Genomic DNA, 27,609 nt, shown 5'->3' on the forward strand with positions numbered 1-27,609 from the left:
AAGATCTTTAAACAATTTTGGTCAATTTTTAGAGCATGGCCACTACTTATCTTCCAGATTAAACTTTGGCAAGAGCTTTACTGACCTATAACCTTCACAAATGGCTATACTGCCTATTCTGTCTCCACACTTGCTGTACATACAGTTTGAGTATCTCTTTTCTGAAATGCTTGGGACCAGAAGTGTTTCTGATTTTAGATTTTTTTCAGATTTTGGAATATTTGCATTATACTTAACAAGTTGACATCCCAAATCCGAAAAGCCAAAATCCAAAATGCTCCAATGAGTATTTCTGTTGAGTGTCATGTCGGTGCTCAAAAAGTTTAGAATTTTGGAGCATTTCAGATTTTCAGATTTGAAATGCTCAACTTATAGTAAAATCATTGTCATTTAAAAGAGACTTGTCTTTCATGTTAAAATTCTGGGTAATTTACATAAAGAATGAAATTATTCTCTATTTTAAAACAAAACTTCTATCATGCAACAATTTCTAGCGTTGTTCATTCTACCGTAACTTAGTATTTCTGTTTAGTTTTTGTTTTTTGTTTTTTTTTTTGAGAGGGAGTCTTGCTTTGTCACCCAGGCTGCAGTGCAGTGGTGCAATCTTGACTCACTGCAACCTCTGCCTCCTGGGTTCAAGCGATTCAGGAGCGATTCAGCCTCCTGAATAACTGAGATTACAAGCACCTGCCACCACAGCCGGCTAATTTTTGTATTTTTAGTAGAGACAGGGTTTCATCATGTTGGCCAGGCTGGTCTCGAACTCCTGACCTCAAGTGATCTGCCCACCTCAACCTCCCAAAGTGCTAGGATTACAGGCATGAGCCACCGTGCCTGGCCTATTTTTGTTTTATTTTTGAGATGGAGTCTTATTGTCGTCCAGGCTGGAGTGCAGTGGTGCAATCTTGGCTCACTGCAACCTCTGCCTCCGAGTTCAAGCGATTCTCCTGAGTCAGTCTCCCAAGTAGCTGGGATCACAGGCATGCGCCACCACACTTGGCTAACTTTTGCATTTTTAGTAGAGACAGGGTTTCACCATGTTGGCCAGACTGGTCTTGAACTCTTGACCTCAGGTGATCTGCCCACCTCGGCCTCCCAAAGTGCTGGGATTACAGGTGTGAGCCACCATGCCCGGCCAGTATTTCTTTTTTCTTTTTTTTTGGACGGAGTCTTGCTCTGTCACCCAGGATGGAGTCAGTGTCAAATCTCAGCTCACTGCAACCTCCACCTCCCGGGTTCAAGCGATTCTTCTGCCTCAGCCTCCCGAGTAGCTGGGACTACAGGCATGCACCACCATGACCAGCTAATTTTTTTGTACTTTTAGTAGAGACGGGGTTTCACCATATTGGCCAGGCTGGTCTTGAACTCCTGACCTCGTGATCCGCCTGCCTCGGCCTCCTAAAGTGCTGGGATTACAGGTGTGAACCACCGTGCCTGGCCGGTATTTCTGTTTTTATAATAGTTGAAAGTATACTCCAACTCAGTTTTGTTTTTTTGTTTTGTTTTGTTTTTGGAGACAAGGTCTCACTCTGTCACCCAGGCTGGAGTGTAATGGCACAATGACTCACTGTAGCCTCCAACACCTACGCTCAAGTGTTCTGCTCGCCTCAGCCTCCCAAGGCATGTAGAATGTAGCTAGGACTACATGCATGTGCCACCATGCCTCGCTAATTTTTTCTTTAACTTTGTAAAGATGAGGTCTTGCCATGTAACCCAGGTTGGTTTCCAACTTGTGGTCTCAAGTGATCCTCCCGCCCTGGCCAAAGTGCTGGGATTATAGGGGTGAGCCATCAGGCCCAGCCAACTTCTTTCATTTGTGGTAGTCTCTTTGCAAATACATTTTTAATACCATACTCATATATGTTAGCAAACTAATACATTTAAGAACCCTGAAAATACTTCCAATAATTAAAAGTTTCAAATAAAGTTTAGCAACCACTATCACCAGACCATTTTTACCTTCCTTTAATGATCTTTGGTTTCAGCCAATCATTTTGTTCAGTGAGTTGCAACTCCTGGGGTTACACCAAGAGTGTGAACTATTTGAATAAAAGGAGCTGTAAGTAGGCTAGTTTAGGCACTTCCAAGTACTTGTTTAAAATGTAGTAGAAACCGCTTGGCTGAGCAAACCCAGAAGGAGCCCAGCTAACTGAGAATACTCATCATGAAATACATATTTGTTGGACTCACTGTGTCCTTGACAGCCATGAAGCAGTGACAGATCCAGCGACGAGTGGTGCCATCACGACATATGTAAGAAAAGGCTCTATCAAAGTTCCTGTCTGGGGCACAGAAAGAAACTTTCTCTATCGTCTGGTCAACTATAAGGTCCTAGAAAATACGACACACAAAGAAAGAGAAGACTTATGAGGTTATCTGAGCTTCTCAGAACATAGGATGTTCATTTCATGATGCACAATCCATACATCTGATACAACTAGGCTATGGAATAGCTAGATCTGTGTCCAGCAGTTTAAATACTGAGAATTGGACTCAGCAGACATCCCAAGGGGCACTTTGCCCAGATACCTCTCTCAACTACATGTTCTAAAGCATATGCTTGTTGATTCTAGTTTTACATCTCTTTCATGGTAGATTCCACATTCAACAATATATGTAAATCAGTATCTTTAATGCTTTGGGTAAAAAAAAAAATCCTTTGGGTTTATTTCCAAATATAAGCAAATACATATAATAGTCATGTTTATGCTAACTTCGTTACACAATGAACACTACACACACATACACACAGTTCTGCACCTTGCTTTTTTACATTATATATACCTGATCTAGTGAAGTTACTTCAGATACTGTATTTTTCAGGTGTGGAATTTCCACTCGTTTCTTTTTCTTTTCTTTTCTTTTTTTTTTTTTGGACAGTCTCACTCTGTCACCCAGGCTGGAGTGCAGTGGCGCCATCTTGGCTCACTGCAACCTCTGCCTCCCGGGTTCAAGCAATTCTCCTGCCTCAGCCTCCCAAGCAGCTGGGACTACAGGCGTGTGCCACCACGCCCGGCTAATTTTTTGTATTTTTAGTAGAGACAGGTTTCACTGTGTTAGCCAGGACGGTCTCAATCTCCTGACCTCATGATCCACCTGCCTCGGCCTCCCAAAGTGCTGGGATTACAGGCACGAGCCACCACGCCCAGCCATTTGTTTCTTTTTCATAGTTTCTATTCTCTGCCAAGATTTCTATCTCTTCATTCAACATGAACGTATTTCCTTTCTGTCACTGAGTATAGTTATAATGCCTGCTATACACTGTTTTCATTTCTGTTAAGGTAGCACTCTACTTCAATGTACCATTTTCTGTACTAGTTGTGGTGATGCTATAAACACAAAACAATACAATGACTCAAATACAAGAGACATTTATTTCTTGGTCAAATAGTGAAGGAGGGTATTTAAAATCTGTCTGCTAATTCCAACATCTGAGTCATCTTGAAGTTGGGTCTTTATTGATTGTTATTTTGATGAGAATAAGTCAGACTTGTCTGTTTTGTTGTATGCTGAGTAACTGCATTGTAGTTATTGTGAATGTTGTATGTGGAAAGAATGGATTCCGTTACATTCCTTGGAAATGTTATGTTTTTGGTTTTATCAGGTAGCTAATTTGATTATACTCAAATGGAAAACTCTTATCTTTTGAACAGCACCTCAGACATCAGGGTGTTTTTGTTCTTTTTTTGAGACTGTCTTGCTCCGTCATCCAGGCTGGAGTGCAGTGGCGCAATCACTGCTCACTGTAACCTCAACTCCTGGGCTCAAGCGATCCTCCCGCCTCAGCCTCCCGAGGAGCTAGGACTACAGGTGCATGTCACCATACGTAGGTAATCAAATATCAGTTTTTATATCTTTAGTTGGGCTATTTGGAGTCTGCCTTGAATCTACATGGCTAAAGGGTCAGAGATTTGGGCAGAATTTATGAACAGAATTTGGGACTACTCCTTTTTGGCTTACTCATTTCCAGGATTCTCTTTTTACTTTCTTTTTTTGAGACAGTCTTGCTCTGTCACCTAGGCTGCTGGAGTGCAATGATGCAATCTCAGCTTACTGCAACCTCCGCCTCCCAGGTTCAAGTGACTCTCATGCCTCAGCCTCCCAAGTAGCTGGAACCATAGGCACGCACCACCATGCCTGGCGAATTTTTTTGTATTTTTAGGAGAGACAGGGTTTCAGCATGTTGGCCAGGATGGTCTCAAACTACTAGACTCAAGTGATCCACCCGCGTTGGCCTCCCAAAGTGCTGGGATTACAGGTGTGAGCCACCATGCCCAGCCTCTCTTTTTACCTTCTAGTGGCTACTGTTGCCTCAAATTCTGTCTTCTGCACTTTAGGAGGCTGAGGTGGGTGGATCACTTGAGGTCACGAGTTCAAGACCAGCCTGGCCAACATGGTGAAACTCTGTCTCTACTAAAAATACAAAAATTCGCTGGGTGTGGTGGCGGATGCCTGTAATCCCAGCTACTCAGGAGGCTGAGGCAGGAGAATTGCTTGAACCCAGGAGGCGGAGGTTGCAGTGAGCCGAGATCGCACCATTGCACTCCAGCCTAGGCGACAAAGCCAGACTCCATTTAAAAAAAAATTCTGTGTTTTAGTTTTTAAGACCAAAAGACTAAGTGTTTCTCACTGAAGTTAGAGCTACCCTATATGGTACAGACTAGGGCCTATCCTTAGGCTAGAAGCTGTGAAATGGGAAATCACTCAATACAATTTCCTTCTTCTAAGTGTCAGCTTTTCTCTAGAATCTATCTGCTTTGGGTTATTTTCTAGTGCCTTTGAATAATTGGGTTATTTTGTTTAGAATTTACAGTTGTTTGCTAGAGGGTCAGTTCAACAGAAGCTCTATTTAGCTATTGCTGCAAGTGAAACACACTGAAGAGTCATTTTAAAACTTGTTTTTCTAATTTTTTTCTTTGTAACATAAATTTCATTTCCATTCACATTTCCATCTACTAGTTCAATTACATTTCCATTTGCAATTCATTTATCTCTTCTTTTTTTTTGATACAGAGTCTTGCTCTGTCGCCCAGGCTGGAGTGCAGTGGCACGATCTCGGCTCACTGCAAGCTCAGCCTCCCGGGTTCACGCCATTCTCCGGCCTCAGCCTCCCAAGTAGCTGGGACTACAGGCTCCCGCCACCACACCCAGCTAATTTTTTGTATTTTTAGTAGAGATGGGGTTTCACGGTGTTAGCCAGGATGGTCTCGATCTCCTGACCTCGTGATCTGCCCGCCTCGGCCTCCCAAAGTGCTGGGATTACAGGTGTGAGCCACTGCGCCTGGCCATTCATTTATCTCTTTTTCTAAGAAACTAAGAGTTACTATACTCAAGTAGGAACACTAGGCCAAGTGCAGTGGCTCACACCTGTAATCCCAGCACTTTGGGATGCCGAGGTGGGAGGACTGCTTGAGCCCAGGGGTTCGAAACCAGCTTGGGCAACACAGTGAGACCCCATCTCTAAAAAAAAAAAAATTATCTCAGCCTAGGAGGCTGAGGCTGCAGTGAGCTATGTCTGTGCCACTGTACTCCAGCCTGGGTGACAGTATAAGGCACTGTCTCAAAAAAAAAAAAAAAAAAAAAGGTAGGAACACTATCAGAATCAAGATAGACATGAGTTGAGAGGTGGGATAGCAAGGCAATCTGACAGAGCTTCTTGCTCAAAGGTTAAGGGCTTCAGATTTCAGCTTCTGTTTCACAAAAATTTGTGCAGATCATGGCATGGTGTTATCACCAATACTGATCCCAACATGGTATTAGTTCCCGCTTATAGTGAAATACAAGGTGGGAAGATGGTCCCAATGGTGACAAGCCACCAATGACTACTAATTACTACTATTCAGTGTGGAAAACTAAACTAATGAATGCCAGTGGTGTAAGTAGCCACAAGGAGGCAAAATCACTTTCCAACTATTGTATAAAACAATTAAATACATAGCTTTCAAGTATAACAAATTTCATCCAAACACTAATGAAAACTACACAAGTTCCAAAAAATAATTAAAATGATCACTGTTTCCAACAGTAATGTACTAAAAGTGAAGACTATTGCTTCTCTTGAACTTAAAAAAAAGTATGCAATGTAATAAGGTCAAATAACTAAAATGCAGCTATATTAAACCACTTGAAATTTACCAGGCAAGTTGCCTATCAAAACTGCTTTTTACCTGCCAGACTTTCTCCCCTTTCAGTGGCATTTGAATTTTTTTTTTAATTATCTTCTTGTTAAATTTCTTCCTGACTTTAGGTATTCTAGGAAATTTTAATTAATAATTAAATGTACTTATATAACACCATATGCTTTCTAGGGGTAGAGCTGTGTGTCTATTCTTATTTAGGCATTTAGGATCACTGTCTCTCAAATGCAAAATGGTACCTATGATTTGAGATATTATTTGGATTCTAAGTAAATGTTAACCAAAGAGCCATTCACTAGTCCTTAAGATGTCACTTAAATTGAGTTTTGAGTCAAAAGCCAGGTTAATTAGTTCAAATATCATTTTCTTAAAATAGTGTTTTCTTCAGAGCAAGAAGAAATTCAGATGTGGAGTCCATCTTTTTTTAATTTTAAAATATGGTAAAAGGACAGTCTATCATCTATTATATCAAATTTGTGAGAGTGGAAACTTATTAAAAAATATATAAGAACAAAAATAGGCCACGAGTGGTGGCTCATGCCTGTAATCCCAGCACTTTGGGAGGCCAAGGCGGGTGGATCACTTGAGGTCGGAAGTTCAAGACCAGCCTGACCAACATGGTGAAACCTCATCTGTACCAAAAATACAAAAATTAGCGGGGCATGGTGGTCTGTGTTTGTAATCAGCTACTTGGGAGGTTAAGGCAGGAGAATCGTTTGAACCCAGGAGGTGGAGGTTGCAGTGAGCTGGGATCGTGCCACTGCACTCCAGCCTGGGCAACAAGAGTGAAACTCCATCTCAAAAAAAAAAAAAAAAAAGAACTCAGATCTTAACGCTAAATGCTAATGCTTAGTACCTTAGACATGATATGTCATGTAGAACAAAATGTTGAGAGAATACTATTTCTCATAAAGTAAATGAGTAACTAAAGTGGTTTCCTGAACGTTAAATAGTCTCTCAGGAGATTGTACTTTGGACTAAGTGGAAGGATAAAGCTTCAACAATATAATACCCTTCAACAGCTTAAGGGTATTATATTTGATCATTAGAGATTTTAAAAAACATATGAGCAGTCCCATTTAAGCTTATAAGAATCTTACCTTAGGCCAGGTGTGGTGGCTCACTCCTGTAATCCCAGCACTTTAGGAGGCTGCCGGTGGATCACCTGAGGTCAGGAGTTCGAGATCAGCCTGGCCAACATGGTGAAACCCCGTCTCTACTAATAATACAAAAATTAGCCAGGCGAGGCCGGGCGCAGTGGCTCACACCTGTAATCCCAGCACTTTAGGAGGCTGAGGCGGGCGGATCACCTGAGGTCGGGAGTTCGAGACCAGCCTGACCAACATGGAGAAACCCCATTTCTACTAAAAATACAAAATTAGCTGGGCATGGTGGCACATGCCTGTAATCCCAGCTACTAGGGAGGCTGAGGCAGGAGAATCGCTTGAACCTGGGAGGTGGAGGTTGCGGTGGGCCGAGATCGTGCCATTGCACTCCAGCCTGGGTGACAAGAGTGAAACTCCATCTCCAAAAAAAATAAAATAAATCAAAATCAAAATAAAGAATCTTACCTTAGTTTTTTCATCCACAACTCTGAGTCCATCTGCTGAGACCCACAGAACTGCTTTAACTGCTTTCTTTCCAGTCTTTTAAGAGAAACCAAAAAGGGGAGGGGGAGATACACATATATAATATTAAAAAAAAGTCATCTTCCACAGAAAACACTGACTCTGCCTTCCAAAAGTCACAAGTACAGATGGAGTCCAAGTTCAGGAGTGGTGCCCAAACCCAGATACTCAAATCAAACTGCAGAAACATTCAGGAAAAAACAAGCCAAAGCCATTATTTTAGAAACACAATGCAAAACAATAAGATAAAATTAAGTAAAAGGGAAGTAACAGATGGAATAAAAACCAAGATATCACATTCCATAAAGGGCAAAGGATTCATAACTAGATTCTTCACCCATTTAAAAAAATCAACCAAGAAAACCAGAGTCAGATAATTATTAAATACATAAGGAGTTACACCACAAGTAGCGTCTACAAGTGTATTTAGAGCAGGAAGTAACATGTCTAAATTGAGATGTTGACCATTCTACTATCCTATGACCCCCAGTATGTTATAGCAGGACCCTTGGTCACCTAAAATTTTCACGTTAAAAACACAGTAAGTCTTCATTATTCTATTAACAGTCTTTAAAAAGTCATTATTTGTTCTCTCAGAGTTAACACAGACATTTTTCCTAATAATTTTTTTTTTTCTTGAGACAGAGTCTCACTCTGTCGCCCAGGCTGGAGAGCAGTGATGCGATATTGGCTCACTGCAACCTCCCCCTCCCGGGTTTAAGTGATTCTCCTGCCTCAGCCTCCCGACTAGCTGGGATTACAGGCGCCTGCCACCATGCCCGGCTAATTTTTGTATTTCTAGTAGAGACGGAGTTTCACCATGTTGGCCAGGCTGGTCTGGAACTCCTGACCTCAAGTGATCCGCCTGCCTCAGCCTCACAAAGTTCTGGGATTACAGGTGTGAGCCACTGTGCCCAGCCTCTAATAATTTTAGAGACGAGGTCTCACTGTGTTGCCCAGGCTGGAGTGCAGTGGCTATTCACAGGTATGATCATAAAGCATTACAGCCTTGAACTCCTGGGCTCAAGTGATCCCCTTGTCCCAGCCCCATGTGTAGCCAGGACTACAAGTGTGCACCGCTGTACCCAGCCTTGGCTTGGTTTTTAATTTGACATTAAATGCATGGAGACATTTTGGGGACACAGGAAGATTTAAAAACTACTGAAAAAATAATTTTCTTTTTATTGGCTCAGAAAATACTTTTTGGCACGTGAGAATCACATGAGAACAAGCTGATGCATAATTCCTCCTGTGATGGAATGTAATAGTAATTTAACAGTGTCCTTTCTTTTTAACTGCCTCAAGGATACAGCAAAATAAAACAAAAGCAATATGAAGGCTGAGAATAGGTATCAGATTATCATAACAAGTATAGATCAAAAGGAATCTGGTGCTAAGGTTGGCGCAGCAGCCTCTAGAAGCGACAAGGGAGACTTTTAGAACTACCATTCTCTTCTATAAGTGATCCAAGCCCAGGAAAACTTGATATGAGGACATGGCCTTACTGAAGTAACCTGTGATCCACTCGGCCTCATCATCTCCACCACCACCATAAATTTGATGAGTGCCTATAATATGCCAGCCAGTGGAAATACCTGGAAGGTTACTGAAAGGCAACAATCAGACAAAAAATAAAGAATACCGTAGGTAAATGCTACAGTAGAGCTGAGAACAAGGTACAATGATGTCAGAAAAAAGGTATAATCAAATCTCTTTGTGGAATTGGGGAAGGTTATACAAAGGAGAAGACTGAACTGGGTGCTGGAATAATTTTTCTTGATGCTTAGATAGGGGTAGGGAGACAGGGAAGTAACAGAGGTACTGGACATGCCAGGCAGAAGAAACAGCAGTACAGGACATGGAAGCAAACAACATGGCAAGTCTGGGGCTCTATAAATATTTCAGTATGGCTTGGTAAGTAGACTTGGCAATGGGAAAGGCATAATGGGAGATAGAGTAGGAAAGGCCTAATCACAGAAGGCCTTCTATTCCTGATAAGGACTTTGATCTTGATTCTATGGGCAATTAGAAGCTACTCTGTAAACATTATTACAATGAATTGAATTTAGGTAAAGGAGATTAGCCTTGGTAGTATGGGTATGCTTCATCCAATCAGTTGAAGGCCTCAAGAGCAAAAACTGAGGTTTCCTGGAGAAGAAACCCTGCCTGAGTTTCCAGCCCGTTGGCCTGCTTTACAGGTATCAGACTTGCCAGCCTGCCAGCCCCTACAATCACGAGTGAATTCTTAAAATAGATAATATGTATATATCATATATATCATACATGTCACATATATCATATATATGTCATATATATCATATATATGTCACATATATATCATATATATGTCATATATATCATATATATGACATATATGTCATATATATGTCATATATATCATATATATGACATATATGTCATATATATGTCATATATGTCATATATATGACATATATGTCATATATATGACATATATGTCATATATATGACATATTTCCTAGCGGTTCTGTTTCTTTGGAGGATCGTGATACAGAAGTAGAAGTTAGACTAGAATGGGTCGAGAAGTAAATGAAAGGCAAGAAGAGTCTACAAGTATTAAATACTTTTTTTTTTACAAAGCTTTTCTATAAAAAGGAGAGCTGCAGGGCAATAAGACACAGGCAGAGGATCAAGGGAAGTCTATAAGAATTGTGATAAACTAGCATGTTATACTTGAAATAGAATGGGCTTTGGATTAAGACAAATATGAGACTGAATTCAGCGCTACTATTCATAAGCTAAGAAAGTTATGTAGCCCACTAAGCTTCCATCTCTTCATCCCTAAAATATTTGTAGTTTGTTAAAAGGATTAGAGATTATATACAGTACCTGGAATTTAAATAGGGTAACAATTAGTAGCCATTATCATCATTATATTAATAAACTTTTAAAAACCTCTCCCAATAGTAAAGCAGAATTCTTAAAAGAGTGATATACATTTTCAACAATGACATCCTCTTCATGTGCTGAATGGGAAAAGCCAGTGGAACAATGGAAACGGAAGGCCCAAGAAAAAGAGAAGAGTAATTTAGAGAACAAAGTCCAACAAAATGCAGGGTGAGATGGGGCTAGAATACAAGTTTTAGACAGGAGGAGAGATGTCCATTCCTATGAAATGGAGGGATAAAGTGAGGCCGAGTAGAGATGAAGACAGATTTGTAAAGGAGGGAGTAGCAAGTGGAGGAAATTCACTCTGGAGCACCATAAATTCATCTGTGAATTTATGGTTTTAATTTACCTGCTTTACTTTGCTGGGGAGAGGAAAGACGACAGGCAGAGTAAAATATTAAAGATTTAGAACAGTAGTATGGAGGCAGTCTAGTACAGTTTCAAATCCAAGCTGTTGTTTGGATTTGAATTCTGGTTCTGCAAGTTACTCCTAGTATGATCAAAGGCAGGTTAATTTAACTTCTCTATGCTTCACTTTCTACACCTGTATAATGATGTTAATCTCATATACCTCATAGGGTTACTGTGAAGATTAAACGAATTAATGTATACGAAAGGTTTAGAACAAGGACGGTCACATAATTTACTCTACAAACTGGGAACCCTTTGAAAATGAAAGAGATGACTCGTCATTTACATTAGGTATATCTCCTAATGCTATTCCTCCCCCCTCCCCTCACCCCACAACAGGCCTCGGTGTGTGATGTCCCCCTTCCTGTGTCCAAGTGTTCTCATTGTTCTAGAACTTAAAGTACAATAAAAAAAAGAGAGATGACTATTAAAACTGATAAATGGGTGTTATAATAGGGCTGTTCCAGGCAAATTGGTAGAAGAGTCATTCACCAGCAACAGTAACTGCTCATATTTAACCAACCCTCATGTAACATTTAGTATTTTGCTGGAAGGTAAGCTCCATGAGGGCAAGGTTTCTTCCATCTATCGTTCACTGCTGTATCCCTGGAACTTGAACAACACCTGGAACAGAGTAGCAGTTCAAGAAATATTTGTTGAAAGAAAAAATACGCTAAATATCTGTTGTAGGAAACAGGAGACAGCTGACCAGTGATATACAACATTGCCAAACGGCACTGACAATCTTAAGATATTTAAATTTGCAGTTTAATCAATCTGCTCATTGTATAATTGTAGCCTGCAGTGTTCAGTATCTGAGGCAACAGATAGGACTACTTCAAGGTTGGAAGACTGAAGAAGGGAAAAATAAAAGGTCAGTTTAGAATGGGACTGTTCTCCAGTTAGTCTCCTTACAATATTCAGGGAAATGTAACATTTTCTTGGCCCAATTATATGCTTGTTTGTTTGGAGACAGGGTCTTGCCTTGTTGCCCAGGCTGCCATGCAAGTGGCACAGGACAGCTCACTACAGCCTTGAACTCCTGGGCTCCAGTAATTCTCCCACTTCAGCCTCCCCAGTAGCTGGGACTACAGGCGTGCACTACCATACCCAGCTAATTTTTAAACAATTTTTTGTAGAGACGGGGTCTTGCCCTGCTGCCTAGGCTGGAGCACAGTGACATAATCATAATTCACTGCAGCCTTGAACTCCTAGGCTCAAGCGATCTTCCTGCTTTGGCTTCCCAAAGTGCTGGGATTACAGGTGTAAATCACACATCCCAATTATATGGCTATAAAAACATGTGTGGCTGGGTGTGGTGGCTCATGTCTGTAATCCCAATACTTTGGGAGGCCAAGGCAGGTGGATCACTTGAGGCCAGGAGTTCAAAATCAGCCTGGCCAACATGCTGAAACCCCATATCTACTAAAAATACAAAAAATTAGCCAGGTGTGGGGGCACGTGCCTGTAATTCCAGCTACTCAGGAGGCTGAGGCAGGAGAATTGCTTGAACCTGGGAGGCAGAGGTTGCAGTGAGCTGAGATCACGCCACTGCACTCCTGCCTGGGTGACACAGCGAGACTCCATCTCAAAAATAAAAAATAAAATAAAAAATAAAAAAAATTGTGCTTTTTGAGATAGGCCTTAATAATTTTATAGTATTGTACTAATGTATCAGTAATGAATCATATTTGTCATATTTCATGGCCTCTGATCTCTCTGAAGAGGGGAAGAAAACAGATAATACGAATTCTTGTATTTGTTCATACTTTTGGGTGTGGGTTCTTGTACATCATTATAGTTTGCCACATTATAGTTATTTAAGTCAGGTACTGAAATATTAATGATTAGAGATGCCTGTAGCTGAAATTAAGCCCAGGCTTCCTCTCACAAATTCTATAGTTGCAATACCACATTTCTTTTTTTTTTTTTTTTTTTTGAGACGAGTCTTACTCTGTCGCCCAGGCTGGAGTGCAGTGGAGCAATTTAGTCTCACTGCAACCTCTGTCTCCTGGGCTCAAGTGATTCTCATGCCTCAGCTTCCCGAGTAGCTGGCATTACGGGTGCACGGCCCCACACCCAGCTAATTCTTTTGTATTTTTTTTTGGTAGAGATGGGGTTTCGCCATGTTGGCCAGGCTGGTCTCGAACTCCTGACCTCAGGTGATCCGCCCACTTTAGCCTCTCAAAGTGCTGGGATTACAGGCATGAGCCACTGCGCCTGGCCAATACTTCCATATTATTTGTAAACTTGAGTCTTTCATTCTGACCATATAAACTAAGATTTCTGAGCACTTTTAAGAAAAGAAGATAAACATGGCTGAGAGAAGACTGTCTGCCCTAAAACTGTCTACTTGAAACCAGTACCCTAGGCGATCAGGCCACAGTTAACTAATCAAAGGACTGAAAAAAAACTACATTAAATATCAAATGTAGAATTTACATACAGGCTGGGCACAGTGGCTCACGCCTATAATCCCAGCACTTTGAGAGGAAGCCGAGGAGGGTGGATCACCTGACGTCAGGAGTTCGAGACCAACCTCACGAACATGGCGAAACCCCGTCTCTACTAAAAATATAAAAATTAGCCGGGTGTGGTAGCAGGTGCCTGTAATCCCAGCTACTCGGGAGGGTGAGACAGGAGACTCCCTTGAACCCGGGAGGTGGAGGTTGCAGTGAGCTGAGATTGCACCATTGCACTCCAGCCTGGGCAACAGAGTGAGACTCCATCTCAAAAAAGAAAGAAAGAAAGAAAAAAAAAAAAAGAATTTACATACATCTTAGTGGCACAAACACCTCTTTAAAAAGACAACATGCTGGCCAGGCATGGTGGCTCATGCCTGTAATCCCAGCACTTTGGGAGGCCAGGGCCAGTGGATCACCTGAGGTCAGGAGTTTGAGACCATCCTGGCCAACATGGTGAAACCCTGTCTCTACTAAAAACACAAAAATCAGCCAGGCGTGGTGACATGCGCCTGTAGTCCCAGCTGCTCTGGAGGCTGTGGCAGGAGAATTGCTTGAACCCAGGAGGCAGAGGTTGCAGTGAGCCAAGCAAGATCACACTACTGCACTCCAGTCTGGGTGACAGAGCGAGACTCCATCTCAAAAACAAAACAAAAAAAAAACCAAAAAAAAAACATGCTTCAGGAACTAATAAAAATGTGGAAGTGGCAACATAGATGTTCAGACATTCAGAATTATTTTATCATTGCTGCTCTAACACTTTCTACTTTAATAATAATTTCAGTTATAGGTAGAATTCACACTGACAAATGTATCTTGAAAAAGTTTCACAATAAAGACAAACATCCTTTTTTTTCAAAGAAAACCGATCTAACATGGACAGAACTTTAGTAACTTGGAATTTAAATTGGTGAAATCTGAGCAGAAGGATCAAGCTAACCAAAAGTGAAAAATGAAAGTATAACTTTCTCAAGTACTCTACACTATAAATATCCAGCTTAGTATTTTAAAATTATTATCTTCTTTAAAACCTTTTATTATGGGTAGATATAAACCAATATAGCAACTAAGCAGGTTCTGACACTGAAGAAAATAGCAACATACAGTGGATCTATTACAAATTACTAAATCAGGAAACTTGTACCAGAAGAGAAATGCACAGGTAATCTTAACACGAAAAAAACTGGTGAAGGAACACAAAATGGAAAATGGCACAGAAATAGTAACAAGCTCAGCACACTGTAAGATGACTTTCTCCTAAATATAAAAGCTACGTACAGTAAAAGGCAACTGAAGTAACCAATTGCTATCTACCTATCTCCAGGCTTTTTTTGTTTCTTTAAGTAGAAACCACTGTTTCTTTCTTTCTTTTTTTTTTCATTAGAGACAGGGTCTTATTCTGACACCCAGGCTGGAGCACAGTGGTGTGATCACAGCTCACTGCAGCCTCAAACTCCTGGGCTCAAGTCATCTACCCACCTCAGCCTCCTGAGTAGCTGGGAGACCACAAGTAAGTACCACCACACCTGGTTACTTTTTTATTTTTATAGAGATGGTCTTGCTATGTTGCCCAGGCTGGTCTCAAGTTCTGGCTTCAAGTGATCCTCCCACCTCAGCCTCCCAAAGTATTAGGATTACAGATGTGAGCCACTATGCCCAGCGGAAACCACTTTTTAAAAATAAATTGAAAAAGGATGAAAATGACAAGTTGGTGATATACATGGTAGGTGGAAAGATTCTTACACTGCTCTTTTATTTCATCAGTATAATTAATGTTATCCTTGGGAGAAATGAGTTGGAGTTGGAGGAATGAGTTTTGTTTTGTTTTTTGAGGCAGTCTTGCTCTGTCGCCCATGCTTGGAGTGCAGTGGTGCGATCTCGGCTCACTGCAACCTCCACCTCCTGCATTCAAGCGATTCTCCTGCCTCAGCCTCTCAAATGGCTGGGATTACAGGTGCCTGCCACCACGCCCAGCTATGGCTAATTTTTGTATTTTTAATAGAGAAGGGGTTTCACCATGTTGGCCAGGCTGGTCTTGAACTGCTGACCTCAGGTGATCTGCCCACCTCAGCCTCCCAAAATGCTGGGATTACAGGTGTGAGCTACTGCGCCTGGCCGAAATGAGTTTTTAAATTGTTGAAATTAGGGATTAGCAACCGTTTTTTGTGAAGGACCAGACAACAAAATATTTTAGGCTTTGCAGGACATATGATCTCCATTGCAACTACTCAATTCTATCATTGCACAAAAGCAGCCATAACAATATGTACACAAATGGGCATGACTTTGTTCCAATAAAATGTTATTTACAAAAACAAATACAGTAGTGGGCCATAGTTTGCGACATCTGATACAATCATAATCTCTATAATTAATTGAATCTTCTTGGAAAGACAATTCATTATACTGAAATATTAGACCTGTTGGAACTGTGTCCCCGAATTCATTTTCTTTTTTTTTCTGACAAATGTATTTATATCCCACCTATTTTAAGGTGCCGTCCAACTCTAAAACTCTATGATCCCCAAGATCACCAGTGAGATAAGAGCATGCCATTAATTAACAAAAATAAAAATGACATTTGGAGGCAAGACAGCTCTGCGGGCATATGCTAGGTAAGAGCAAAAGGGTTAAGCAGATGTTCTAATGTAAGCTGAAGTGAAGAAATGCTATAAAGACACATGGAAACATCATTTTGCATAGCTTTGAAATATTAAGAAGCAACAACAGCAAACAGACCAATTAGGGCAGAGCAAGTCACTCTCAGAACAACAGTGATTTGCAATTCTACTGTGCAAAGTTCCTTCAGCTACAAACCAAAGAGGTCTTCAAAGGTTCCCAATGTGTAAAGAATCACTGGTCAGTCTTTCCATCACATCTACACAGAGGCAGGCATTACAGAGTAATGGTGATATATAAACCAGGGAACCATGATACAGTGTGCCTTGTAATAAACAAACGAGACTTTTTTCAGAGGAAACCCAGCTTCATTGCTTTTTAAATCAGAAAAGAAAAGCCTTAAAGTCTATAATTTAATATTTGAATTTCTGAACAGAATGGTGTAATCAATAAATTTTGTCTTATAATTCCAAAATCCAGTGAATATACCCCAAAGAACAAAGCAGTGAAAGGACAGAAACACAACTTTCTTCAGGATTTGAGATTGTACTGTGCTCAGGAAGAGTACAGTAACTTTTAGTCTCAGACACTAAGGTTCATTATTCCTGTACTTTCTTAAATGAGAGGGGCACTTAAAGGCTTTTAGGAAAACACAAGGATGGAGCATGTCATGAACTACACAGTAAAGGAGAGATTTTGGGGAGGCAATTTAGCTCTTCAAGTTTGCCAAATCACTTCAGTTGGGGGAGGGGAGACCTAGGGATTATTCCAATACTAAGTTCATATTTCAAAGGTATATAGTAGCTGAAATGGAAATTCTAGAGGCATCTCAAATTCAACCTGTCCAAAACCAAATTTATCCCTTCTCACAATGAGTGATTCCACCAACCCCTTGGTCATCCATGAACAAAATCTGGGTCTCATCTTCTGTTTCCTTCTCAACACCCCTAGGTTGAATGAATGAATGAATGAGTGTGGAACATGTTTTCTCTCATCCCAATGTCCCTGATAGTGCTGTTCCTTCTGTCTGAAATCTCTTTCTCTTCTAAGTTAGTTTAACTGGAGTTCATAGTTTTTAGGCTCAGCCTTAGGTGTCATCTCCTCCTAGAAGCCTTCATTACAACCTTTCACATTCACTCTTCCTTTTTGCTCCTGGAGCACCTGTTATTGTCACACAATTTGGTAACCATGTCTTTACCTATCTGATTCCTCCCACAACAGGGTGAACTTGAGCAGTACATTTCTCATTCATTCCTTTACACATTAATTCAAATATTTTGGAGCAGCTACTATGGACCACAAATTATTCTAGGTACTGAAGATTCAGCAGTAAACAAAACAGGTGGAGATCACTGTCCTCACAGAGCTTACATTTCAGTGAGGAAGAGATAAACAAGTAAAATGTATGGTATGACACACAGTGATAAACCCTATCAGATAAAAATAAAGCTAGGGGTCAGGCGTGGTGGCTCACCCCTATAATCCCAGCACTTTGGGAGGCCGAGGCGGGTGGATCACGAGGTCAGGTGATTGAGACCACCCTGGCTAACACAGTGAAACCCTGTCTCTACTGAAAATACAAAAAATTAGCTGGGTGTGGTGGCGGGCACCTGTAGTCCCAGCTACTCAGGAGGCTGAGGCCAGAGAATGGCATGAACCCGGGAGGCGGAGCTTGCAGTGAGCCGAGATTGCGCCACTGCACTCCAGCCTGGGCAACAGAGTGAGACTCTGTCTTTAAAAAAAAAAAAAAAAAAAAAAAAGCTAGGAAGGGGAATAGGGAGTGTGTGTGTGTCTGGGGGAGAGTGGTGTTTGGATTTTTTAAAAAGTTGTCAGTAAATGCCTGAGAATGTGGCTTTTGAGTGAAGGGAAAGAGATGAGGAAGTGAGCCACACATATATCTGGATGATGTGCGTTCCAGACTAGAGGTTACAGCAAGTACAAAGGCCCTGAGGTGAAAGAGTACCTGGTGTGTTTAAGGAATACTGAGGAGGCTAGTGTGGCTGGAACAGAGGGAGCAAGAGGAAGGCTAGGAGGAGATAAAAGAGGAAAAAGAGGGGATTCATATGCAATGGCCTACAAGGCCTAAAAGACTGGCTTTTACTCTGAGTAGGTCAGGAAGCTACTGGAGGACATGGGACAGTGAAGCAACATAATCGGGCCTCTGTCTTTTTTTTTTTTTTTTTGAGACAGAGTCTTGCTCTGTTGCCCAGGCTGGAGCACAGTGGCACGATCTTGGCTCACTGCAAGCTCCGCCTCCCGGGTTCACGCCATTCTCCTGCCTCAGCCTCCCGAGTAGCTGGGACTACAGGCGCCCGCCACCACGCCCGGCTAATTTTTTTGCATTTTTAGTAGAGACGGGGTTTCACCGTGTTAGCCAGGATAGTCTCCATCTCCTGACCTTGTGATCCGCCCGCCTCAGCCTCCCAACGTGCTGGGATTACAGGCGTGAGCCACCGCGCCCGGCTGGGCCTCTGTCTTAAAAAGATCACTCAGGTTGATCTCTCAAGAGGGGATGGCAGGAGGACAATAATGAAAGCAGGGGTAGTAGGATGCTAGTAGGATGCTACTGCAATGGTTCAGATAAGAGGAGATGCTGGCTTGGACCAGGGTAGGAGTGGTGGAGATAGTGAGAATTGATTAGGTTCTTGAAGGCTGAAGCAGACAGGAACTGTTGATGGAGTGGATGTAGGGTATAAGAAAAAGAGGAGTCAAGGTCAAATCCAGGGTTTGGCTAGAGCATAGGGACAGAGATGCTGTATACTGAGACTGGGAAAGACTAGGAGAGAAAGATCCTTCTCTCCTTGGGGGAATTTGATTTGTGACATATTAAAGTGTGAGGTGACTAGCAGATATCGAAGAGAAAAAGTTTAATAATGATGATATTGACACCTATCTACCAAAACAGGCCATTTGGTGCTCTTTACTCATATTTATTCATCTAATCTTCACAACAATCACATGAAGTAGGCATTAATCGCAAAGCTAGTAAACGCAAGTAATCTGGCCCCAAAGGCTGGGCCCTTGATTCCTGTGCTATATTGCTTGTAAGACAGAAATACCATTATGGAGTTCAGGGGAGATGTATGGAGATATAAATTTCAAAACCATCAGCATATATTACATAAATGATATTTAAAGCCATCACACTGTGGATGAGATCATTAACAGGTGTAGGCTGAGAAGAGTCCACAGATGAAGGGGAGAACTGGAAAGTATGATTCCTGAACTCCAAATGAATAGTGTTTCAAAGGGGAGTGAGAGATGGGCTATGTAAATTGCTGCTGATAGTCTGAGTAAGGCGATAGGACTACTGGAATAGTAATACAAAAGAAGATAAGGGTAGCCGTGGTGGGGTGGCGGAGGTAAAAGTTGTGGAGATGATTAAATGGGTTCAACAGAAGGAACTGAGGGTACCAAGAAGAAACCTTTTTTTAAAAAGAAGATGGTATATTTTTATGCTAATGGATGATCCACTAGAGAAAGAAAACTGATTATAGAGGGGAGAGGGGGTAGCATTGCCAGAATAAGTAAGAGTTGGAATAAGAAGAATCTGGTGGAGGAGTTAGCCTCTGTGAGGAGCACAGATAGTCCCTTGAATAGGAGGGAAACAATATATGAGCACAGATGCACTTTTAAAGAATAGGATCCAATACCCAAAAGAATATAAATCATTCTACTATAAAGACACTTGCACATGTATGTTTACTGCAGCACTATTCACAATAGCAAAGACTTGGAAGCAACCCAAATGCCCATCAATGACAGACTGGATAAAGAAAATGTGGCACATATACAGTATGGAATACTATGCAGCCGTAAAAAAGAATGAGTTCATGTCCTTTGTAGGGACATGGATGAAGCTGGAAACCATCATTCTCAGCAAACTAACACAGGAACAGAAAACCAAATACCACCTGTTCTCACTCATAATTGGGAGTTGAACAATGAGAACACATGGACACAGGGAGGGGAACACCACACACTGGGGCCTGTCAGGGAGTTGGGGGCAAGGGGACAAATACCTAACACATGTGGGGTTTAAAACCTAGATGACAGGTTGATGGGTGCAGCAAACCACCATGGCACATGTATAACTATGTAACAAACCTGCATGTTCTGCACATATATCCCAGAACTTAAGGTATAATAATAATAATAATAATAATAATAATAATAAAATAGGATCCAGAATGAAGATAAGCACTAAGTACAAGTTGTCATAGAGGAGAAAATTTAGGAAATATAAAATAGAATGTAGATTTGAATATACTAATTCAAGAGTGGAGTCATAAATGCCATGAAATCCTTTACTCTCAGGAATTAGGTTAAAACAACATAATAACACATTACTTTTCAACCATGCATTCTCTAAAACTTAACCATTTCTAATGGTGCCATTTAGCAATTGTAAAAACATAAAAACTTGAAAAACTATATTTGGCAGTATATTAACAGGATCTGTTAGAACAGATATTATAATATTTTTGGTGATTTTTATACAGTCAGAAGTGGTTGCTACAAAGAAAAATAAATCAAAGTGACATAACCCAGAGAGGAGTTCACAAACTCAAATGCCTACAAGAATTAAAGGCAGATAACAAATGAGTGAAGCAGGGACAACAGGGAGTTGCAGGGATTGTGGCGAATAGGCAAAGGGCACAGCTGCTACTCAGGTCAGGAAACTGTTGCCACACAGAAAGCATGCTGTTTTGCCAGGTCTGCTAATTCTTAAGATAAATGTCCTACTGAAAAGTAGGATATTTATTGAAAGTTCTCAATGTTTAAAATATTTGCAACTAATTCAAATTTATAAACTGTGTGCAGGCCATACAATCCATGTTTGTGGAAGTATTCAGGCCGTTGGGCTGTCTAGCATCCTCTGCATTAGACGCTTCTCCATTCATTATAATTAAGGCATACCCGAGGAAAGCAGAGGAATGCTTTTTGAATGACAGAACATCAACATGGGGTAGATGAAAGACCTTTGCACTAAGTTTCAGAAAACCTTGCTTTCAGTGTAGGCACTGCCATTTAGTATTAGCTGGGTGAACTCTCTGAGCTTCTGTTTATTCATTTGTAAAATGCAGTTTCATGAACTACCCTGTCCAATTCACTGAACTGTTATGAATGGCAAATTAGAAAGTAGGTCAAAGCACATAATAAACTATAAAGCTCTATATAAATACAAGTAAATGGCTTTAAAAAGAGATCTAATAGGGTGGCCTAAGAATATTTCCTGTCTCTATGTTGAGTCAGTTTCTTCATAAAATGGGATACAGATTACTTAGTTCATAGGGTTCCTCAAATACATTAAAATTATAAAAATATTTTTTCAAATGTTAAGTGCCATGTAATTATTTGGTAATAAAGTATTTGCCTAGTATAGCCAACTATGAATGAAGCTGCATGTAATAATCCCTAAAAAGCTGAGTGCATTATTGGCTTTCCTAAGGCAATGAGCTATTTATTTATTTATTTATTTATTTATTTATTTTTGAGATAGTCTCACTCTGTCACCCAGGCTGAAGTGCAGTGTCACGATCTGGGCTCACTACAACCTCTGCCCACCCCCGGTGTTCAAGCGATTCTCTTGCCTCAGCCTCCTGAGTAGCTGGGATTACAGGCGCCTGCCACCACGCCCGGCTAATTTTTGTATTTTTAGTAGAGACGGGGTTTCACCATCTTGGCCAGACTCGTCTTGAACTCCTGACCTCGTGATCCACCTGCCTCAGCCTCCCAAAGTGCTGGGATTACAGGCATGAGCCACTGTGCCCGGCCACGGCAATGAGCAATTTAATTAGTTTGGAAAATTTTATTTCAGGTCTTTGTTTTTTTGCCCCTCTTTTACAATGTTTGTAAGCTTACAATGGATTACAGGCCTGTAACAGACCCAGGTTTATCTGTTCCCTACTGCTAAAGTTTCTGGAGACACTGCTCCTATCAGCTGGTGACGCAACAATAGGGAAGTGATGGTGGTCAGGTCCAAGAGGCAACTTACAGAAAAGAAGGTTTTCCTGGCTATGAGTCATAAATTCAGAATCGGGGCAAACAATTCTTCTATCTACTTATTTTCACGTAAAAGTGTTTAATAAAAACACTTCTTGATTACTGTTGTTCTATTTATCCTGGATCATCAAATCATACATGATTCAAAGAATAACAAAGTATCAAAATTTATGAGGAACTGTACTGGATAAAAACTCCGTAACATATACTGTTCTGTAAGATGCTTCCTTTTGAGGTTTCATCAAACCACAATTGACCTAGCAAACTCAATAAATCAAGTCTCTCTCACCAGTCTATTTCTCGTAGATTAGGGTGAAGATGAATTAAACGATGGCAACTTGAAAGATTCAAAAGATTCCAAATTACAGAAAAAATTATCATTTAAAAGCACATTCTGGGTAAGATCATGGGTAATAACTTGCCCCTCTCTGTTTTCCAAACTCTTTAAATGACTCACTGCAAAAAATTATATATTAGTATAAAATCACCATGACATAAAAAAAAATTTTCCCCAATAACATAAGAAAAGAATTCTGGGTGCTGTGGCTCATGCCTGTAATCCCAGCACCTTGGGAGGCCAAGGCAGGCTGATCACTTGAGGTCAGGAATTCGAGACCAGCCTGGCCAACATGGTGAAACCCCGTCTCTACTGAAAATACAAAAATTATCCGGGTATGGTGGCAAGTGCCTGTGGTCCCAGCTACTTGGGAGGCTGAAGCAAAAAACCACCTGAACCCAGAAAGCAGAGGTTGCAGTGACCGAGACTGCACCAGCCTGGGTGATGAAGGGGGACTCTGTCTCAACAACAACAACAACAAAAAGTAGGCATACAACACATAAGCCATCCAGCATGCTGGGCACAGTTGCTCATGCTTGTAATCCCAGCACTTTGGCAGGGTGAGGTGGGCAGATCACTTGACCTCAGGTGTTTGAGACCAGCCTGGGCAACATGGTGAAACCCTGTCTCTACAAAAAATACAAAAATTAGCTGAGTGTGGTGGCACATGCCAATAGTCCCAGCTACTCGAGAGGCTGTGTTGGGAGGATCCCCTGAGCCTGGGAGTTTGAGGCTGCAGTGAGCCATGATTGTGCCACTGCACTCCAGCTTGGGTGACAGAGTGAGACCCTGTCTCAAAAAAAAAAAAAAAAAAGCCATCTAGCAGAATGCCACTTCATCCCTAGAAGACCCACTTCCTAGCCCCTCAACTGCTTCTGATATTTCTTTTTATGTTAAAAAAAAAAAACAGTGTAAGTTATCTTTTAATCAAAACACAGCCTCAGAGGGGAAGACAAAGCCTGTCATTGTTTGTTGTTGCTGTTGTTAAACAGTTGACATATGTATTCTGGTGATGCTACGGTGCTGCTCAGTTACTCTGAACATATTATTTTTTCACTCTACTAGTGGTATGTCTTTTTTTTTTGAGACAGAGTCTTGCTCTATAGTCCAGGCTGGAGTGCAGTGGTGTGATCTAGGCTCACTGCAACCTCCACCTCCCGGGTTCAAGCAATTCTCCTGCCTCAGCCTCCTGAGTAGCTGGGACTACAGGTGTGTGCCACCATGCCCAGCTAATTTTTTTTGTATTTTCAGTAGAGAAAGGATTTCACCCTGTTGGTCAGGCTGGTCTTGAACTCCTGACCTCAAGCAATCCACCCGCCCTTGGCCTCCCAAAGTGCTGGCTGGAACCACCGCGCCCAGCCATTATGTCTTTTTTTTTTTTGAAAGCGAAATACTTATGTGTGAATAAATGTAAGAAAATGATTGCTTATCAGTAGCATATAAATTCAAAGTAGGGAATGATGGTAATGCCAAACAACCACAGACTCCACATGGGTGGCTGAGATAGTGATACTTTTGCTTTCTGATGGTTCAATGTACATGAACTTTGTTTCTTGCACAAAATTATTTAATTATACAATAATTGTAAAATTATATAAAATTATTACTAAAATTATTTAAAGCATTGTATAAAATTATCTTCAGGCTATATGTATAAGGCATATATAAAACACAAATAACTTCTGCATTTAGACTTGGGTCTTATCCCCAAAATATCTCATTATATATATGCAAATATTCCAAAATCTGGAAAAAAAAAAACAAAAAAAATCCAAAATCCATAACCCTTCAGGTCCTAAACATTTCGAATAAGGGATGCTCAACATGCAGTAGGACTTAAATATTTCCAAATAAATAAAATGTTAGTTTGAACCACTAAAAAAGATGATTTTTTTTTCTTTTTTTTTTTTTGAGATGGAATCTCTCTCTGTCACCGAGGCTGGAGTGCAATGGCATTATCTTGGCTCATTGCAACCTCTGCCTCCCAGGTTCAAGCAATTCTCCTGCCTCAGCCTCCTGAGTAGTAGCTGGGATTACAGGCACATGCCGAGGCGGGCAGATCACCTGAGGTCAGGAGTTCAAGACCAGCCTGGCCAACCAATATGGTGAAACCCCGTCTCTACTAAAAAAGACGATTATTTAAAGCTTTAACTAATAAAAAGTTAAATTGATTAGAAATAAAATCTAAAGTTAAATTACTACTCTATAAAAAAGAAAGTAAAAGTGAGTTTCTAAGAAGCTCTTTACTTACTAGCACCTTTTGAGATAAAATCTTCACTTATAAATAATATGAAAATAAAGTGATTATATAGCACAATGATTAAGAGTGTGGGCTCTGAAGTCAGATTATTTGGGTTCAAATCCCATTTTTTTACCACTTATTATAAATATCTGTGAATTCAGTCAGGTCATTTAACCTCTGCAAACCTCAGTTTTCTCACTGTAAAACTGGAGAATTATTATTTTTGGGTTAAGGATTAAGTGAGATGATTCATAATTCTCTTTCTTATACCATACAAATTCATCATGTAGCAAAAAAAAATGCAGTGAAAAAGCTACCAAACACAGTGTGATCCAGCTCAGCTACAGTGTAGGTGCATCATGGCCCCATTATACGTAGCAATAAATACTGTGACCTCAGGATTGATTTTGAGGGAAGAGCTTTGTTCCTTAACCCACTCCAGGCTCCTGAGTAGCGTGCACCACCGCATCCAGCTAAAATATATACTTTTACAATTGTCTTTCTAAAAACCAAATCAATATTTGCTATAACCTGACCTTCATCTTATCTATGACGCCTTATCTTATATAGCTTATCGTATATAGCCTTATCTGCTGCTTGAAGTAGACTTATTAAAACTAGTCACTTGAACAATAGTTAAAATTGTATGATAATTGTGGCGATGTGTAATTGCTTTTGGAAACTCTGTTTAGGAAAAAACAAATACACCACAAAAAGTTTCCTAAAGTGTCCTTAACAATTATCAATTTCCTTAACAAATATAATCCCTACTTATAATGCTGTGCTACACAGGAAATAATAAGATTCTTTCTAGATATGTATCCCATATTCTAAGGACCTATTAATCTGACTCAGACCCAAAATGTCTATTAAAAAATGTATTGTGACATGTGTGGGTAAATTATTTGACTTTTTATTTCAGATTGAGAGGAGTAACTGAATTAAATCATTACATCAAAATACTTCAAATTTGTTTACACTAGTATTAAGGTGACAAGTTAGAACAAGAAAATGTAAAAATGAGTTCCATTTAAACATTTAATTGAGAAGGAAATGTAAATTATTTGTTCTTTAAAACAAATTTCCAAAATGACAAAACCATGCAGTAGAAAAAAAATTGTAGGATTTTGTTAATCACATAAATTTTTAGTAATTTATACTGTTATCTAGTGACAGTATTTTTCTCTCATACTGTCTCAGTCTGAATTAGTTTTAGCACTTACTCAAAACTAAACAAGGATAAACTTGGACACAAAATATATTTAGAAATATATTTACTGATATGTGTACAGCCACCCCATATATTCTTAAATTTAGGGAGATCTGAACACTGAATAATCATTATCTGAAAAGCATCTACATAAACAACATTCCACATATGACAGATATTTGGTAGGCTAATAATTAAGATACTTTTTCTTAGATTAGCAATGCAGGTTAAAAATCATAGCAGGATCCCTAAAGGTAAGTTTATCCATTTTCACTTACTATCCTGAAATTTAATTTAGATTGGAAAAAAAATTGCACTGAATGTAAACTTTGGGGTATATTTATTTTTTACTCAAATATTTCTTCCTATTTCCCTGTGAATATTGGGCATTATGTAAAATCCACTTGTTACAAATATTGCTAATATTTTAATATAAACAGGGTTTACAAGATCAAATGATATTTATTTTAATACCTACTATTGAGGAGATAATCCTCTTTTAACCTACTTGATTCATTTATTGGAATTTCTTTATTTTTTTGAGACAGAGTCTCACTCTGTCACCCAGGCTGGAGTGCAGTGGCGTGATCTCGGCTCACTGCAATCTCCACCTCTTGGGTTCAATCGATTCTCCTGCCTCAGCCTCCCGAGTAGCTGGGATTACAGGTGCACATCACCTGTATTGTATTTTTGGTAGAGACAGGGTTTTACCATGTTGGCCAGGCTGGTCTCAAACTCCTCAGGTGATCCACCCGCCTTGGCCTCCCGAAGTGCTGGGATTACAGACATGAGCCACCGTGTCCAGCCTATTTATTGGAATTTCTTAGAATCATCAGATTTAGTATCAGTAGACCCACTGATAATATCACGGATAGCAACTTCCTAATTCATTAATTTCCATATACAATCAAACCAATTCCTGTATTATAAAGAAACCAAAGCTGCACTAGTTTTAAAAAATATGTCAGTGCTACACTAGGGGTGTAACTCCTTATAAAGCAAGCATGAATGTGGCATCAAACTTACTTTTCCAAAGAAGCCTTTGAAGAACTTCCTTTCCTGGAGGAACAGGGGGACAAGTCGAGCGCTATTATTGTATGGCCTAAATGTCCCAGAGTTTCACACCAATAAGCACATACAGAAATTGGGGAAAGGAAAAAGTGGGAGAAGGGGTGGGAGTGAGTTTCAAAGAGTTATCCACACCAGGAGTGACAGGGAAAAAGGAAGGGTGCGTGAAAATGCAGGGAAACACACTGTATAGCCTAAGAATCCATAGAAAGAGTAAGAAGAAATCAGAACCTGTATCCATGCAGAGCAACAAGTTAGTTTAGTAATCGCTATTTACATTTAAAACAGAGATCTTCCAAATTTGGCAGCAGAGAAAACAATAGGGCATACTGGTTTGGTAAGATTTGCATTTTAAATTTTATAATAGTGAATAGAAAATAGAAGACTGGTTCCATATACATTTTTTAAGTTTAAAATTGGCGGTCAACTATGTGAAAGTCACCAATTTTAAAAAAGTCCACATTCAAATGACCACATAATCACATTAAAAATGTAATATGTAAAATTAAATGAGTATGCATCAAAGGTCCTTGTCATACTTTTTTCTTAGTGAGTTCAAGA

At 40.2% G+C, this 27,609-nt stretch overlaps 1 protein-coding gene across 44 annotated transcripts in view; it reads right to left on the bottom strand.

Moving 5' to 3' along the window:
• Positions 1-27,609, bottom strand: part of NUMB (NUMB endocytic adaptor protein) — a 192,234-nt gene that overhangs the window by 15,494 nt on the left and 149,131 nt on the right. For 25 of the 44 annotated variants that reach the window (XM_024925379.4, XM_014347609.4, XM_055097799.2 and 22 more), the window contains 2 exons: positions 7,709-7,783; positions 2,191-2,331 (listed from right to left, as the gene is read on the bottom strand). In XM_024925379.4, coding sequence (XP_024781147.1) covers positions 2,191-2,331; positions 7,709-7,783 — 216 coding nt within the window. Of the gene's footprint in view, positions 1-2,190; positions 2,332-7,708; positions 7,784-27,006; positions 27,040-27,609 lie in introns of all 44 variants that reach the window. The other 19 variants (XM_063596306.1, XM_055097794.2, XM_008977872.4 and 16 more) reach the window with 1 other exon arrangement.

This window comes from Pan paniscus, chromosome 15 (genome assembly GCF_029289425.2).
Source record: "Pan paniscus chromosome 15, NHGRI_mPanPan1-v2.0_pri, whole genome shotgun sequence".
Lineage (NCBI taxonomy): Eukaryota > Metazoa > Chordata > Mammalia > Primates > Hominidae > Pan > Pan paniscus.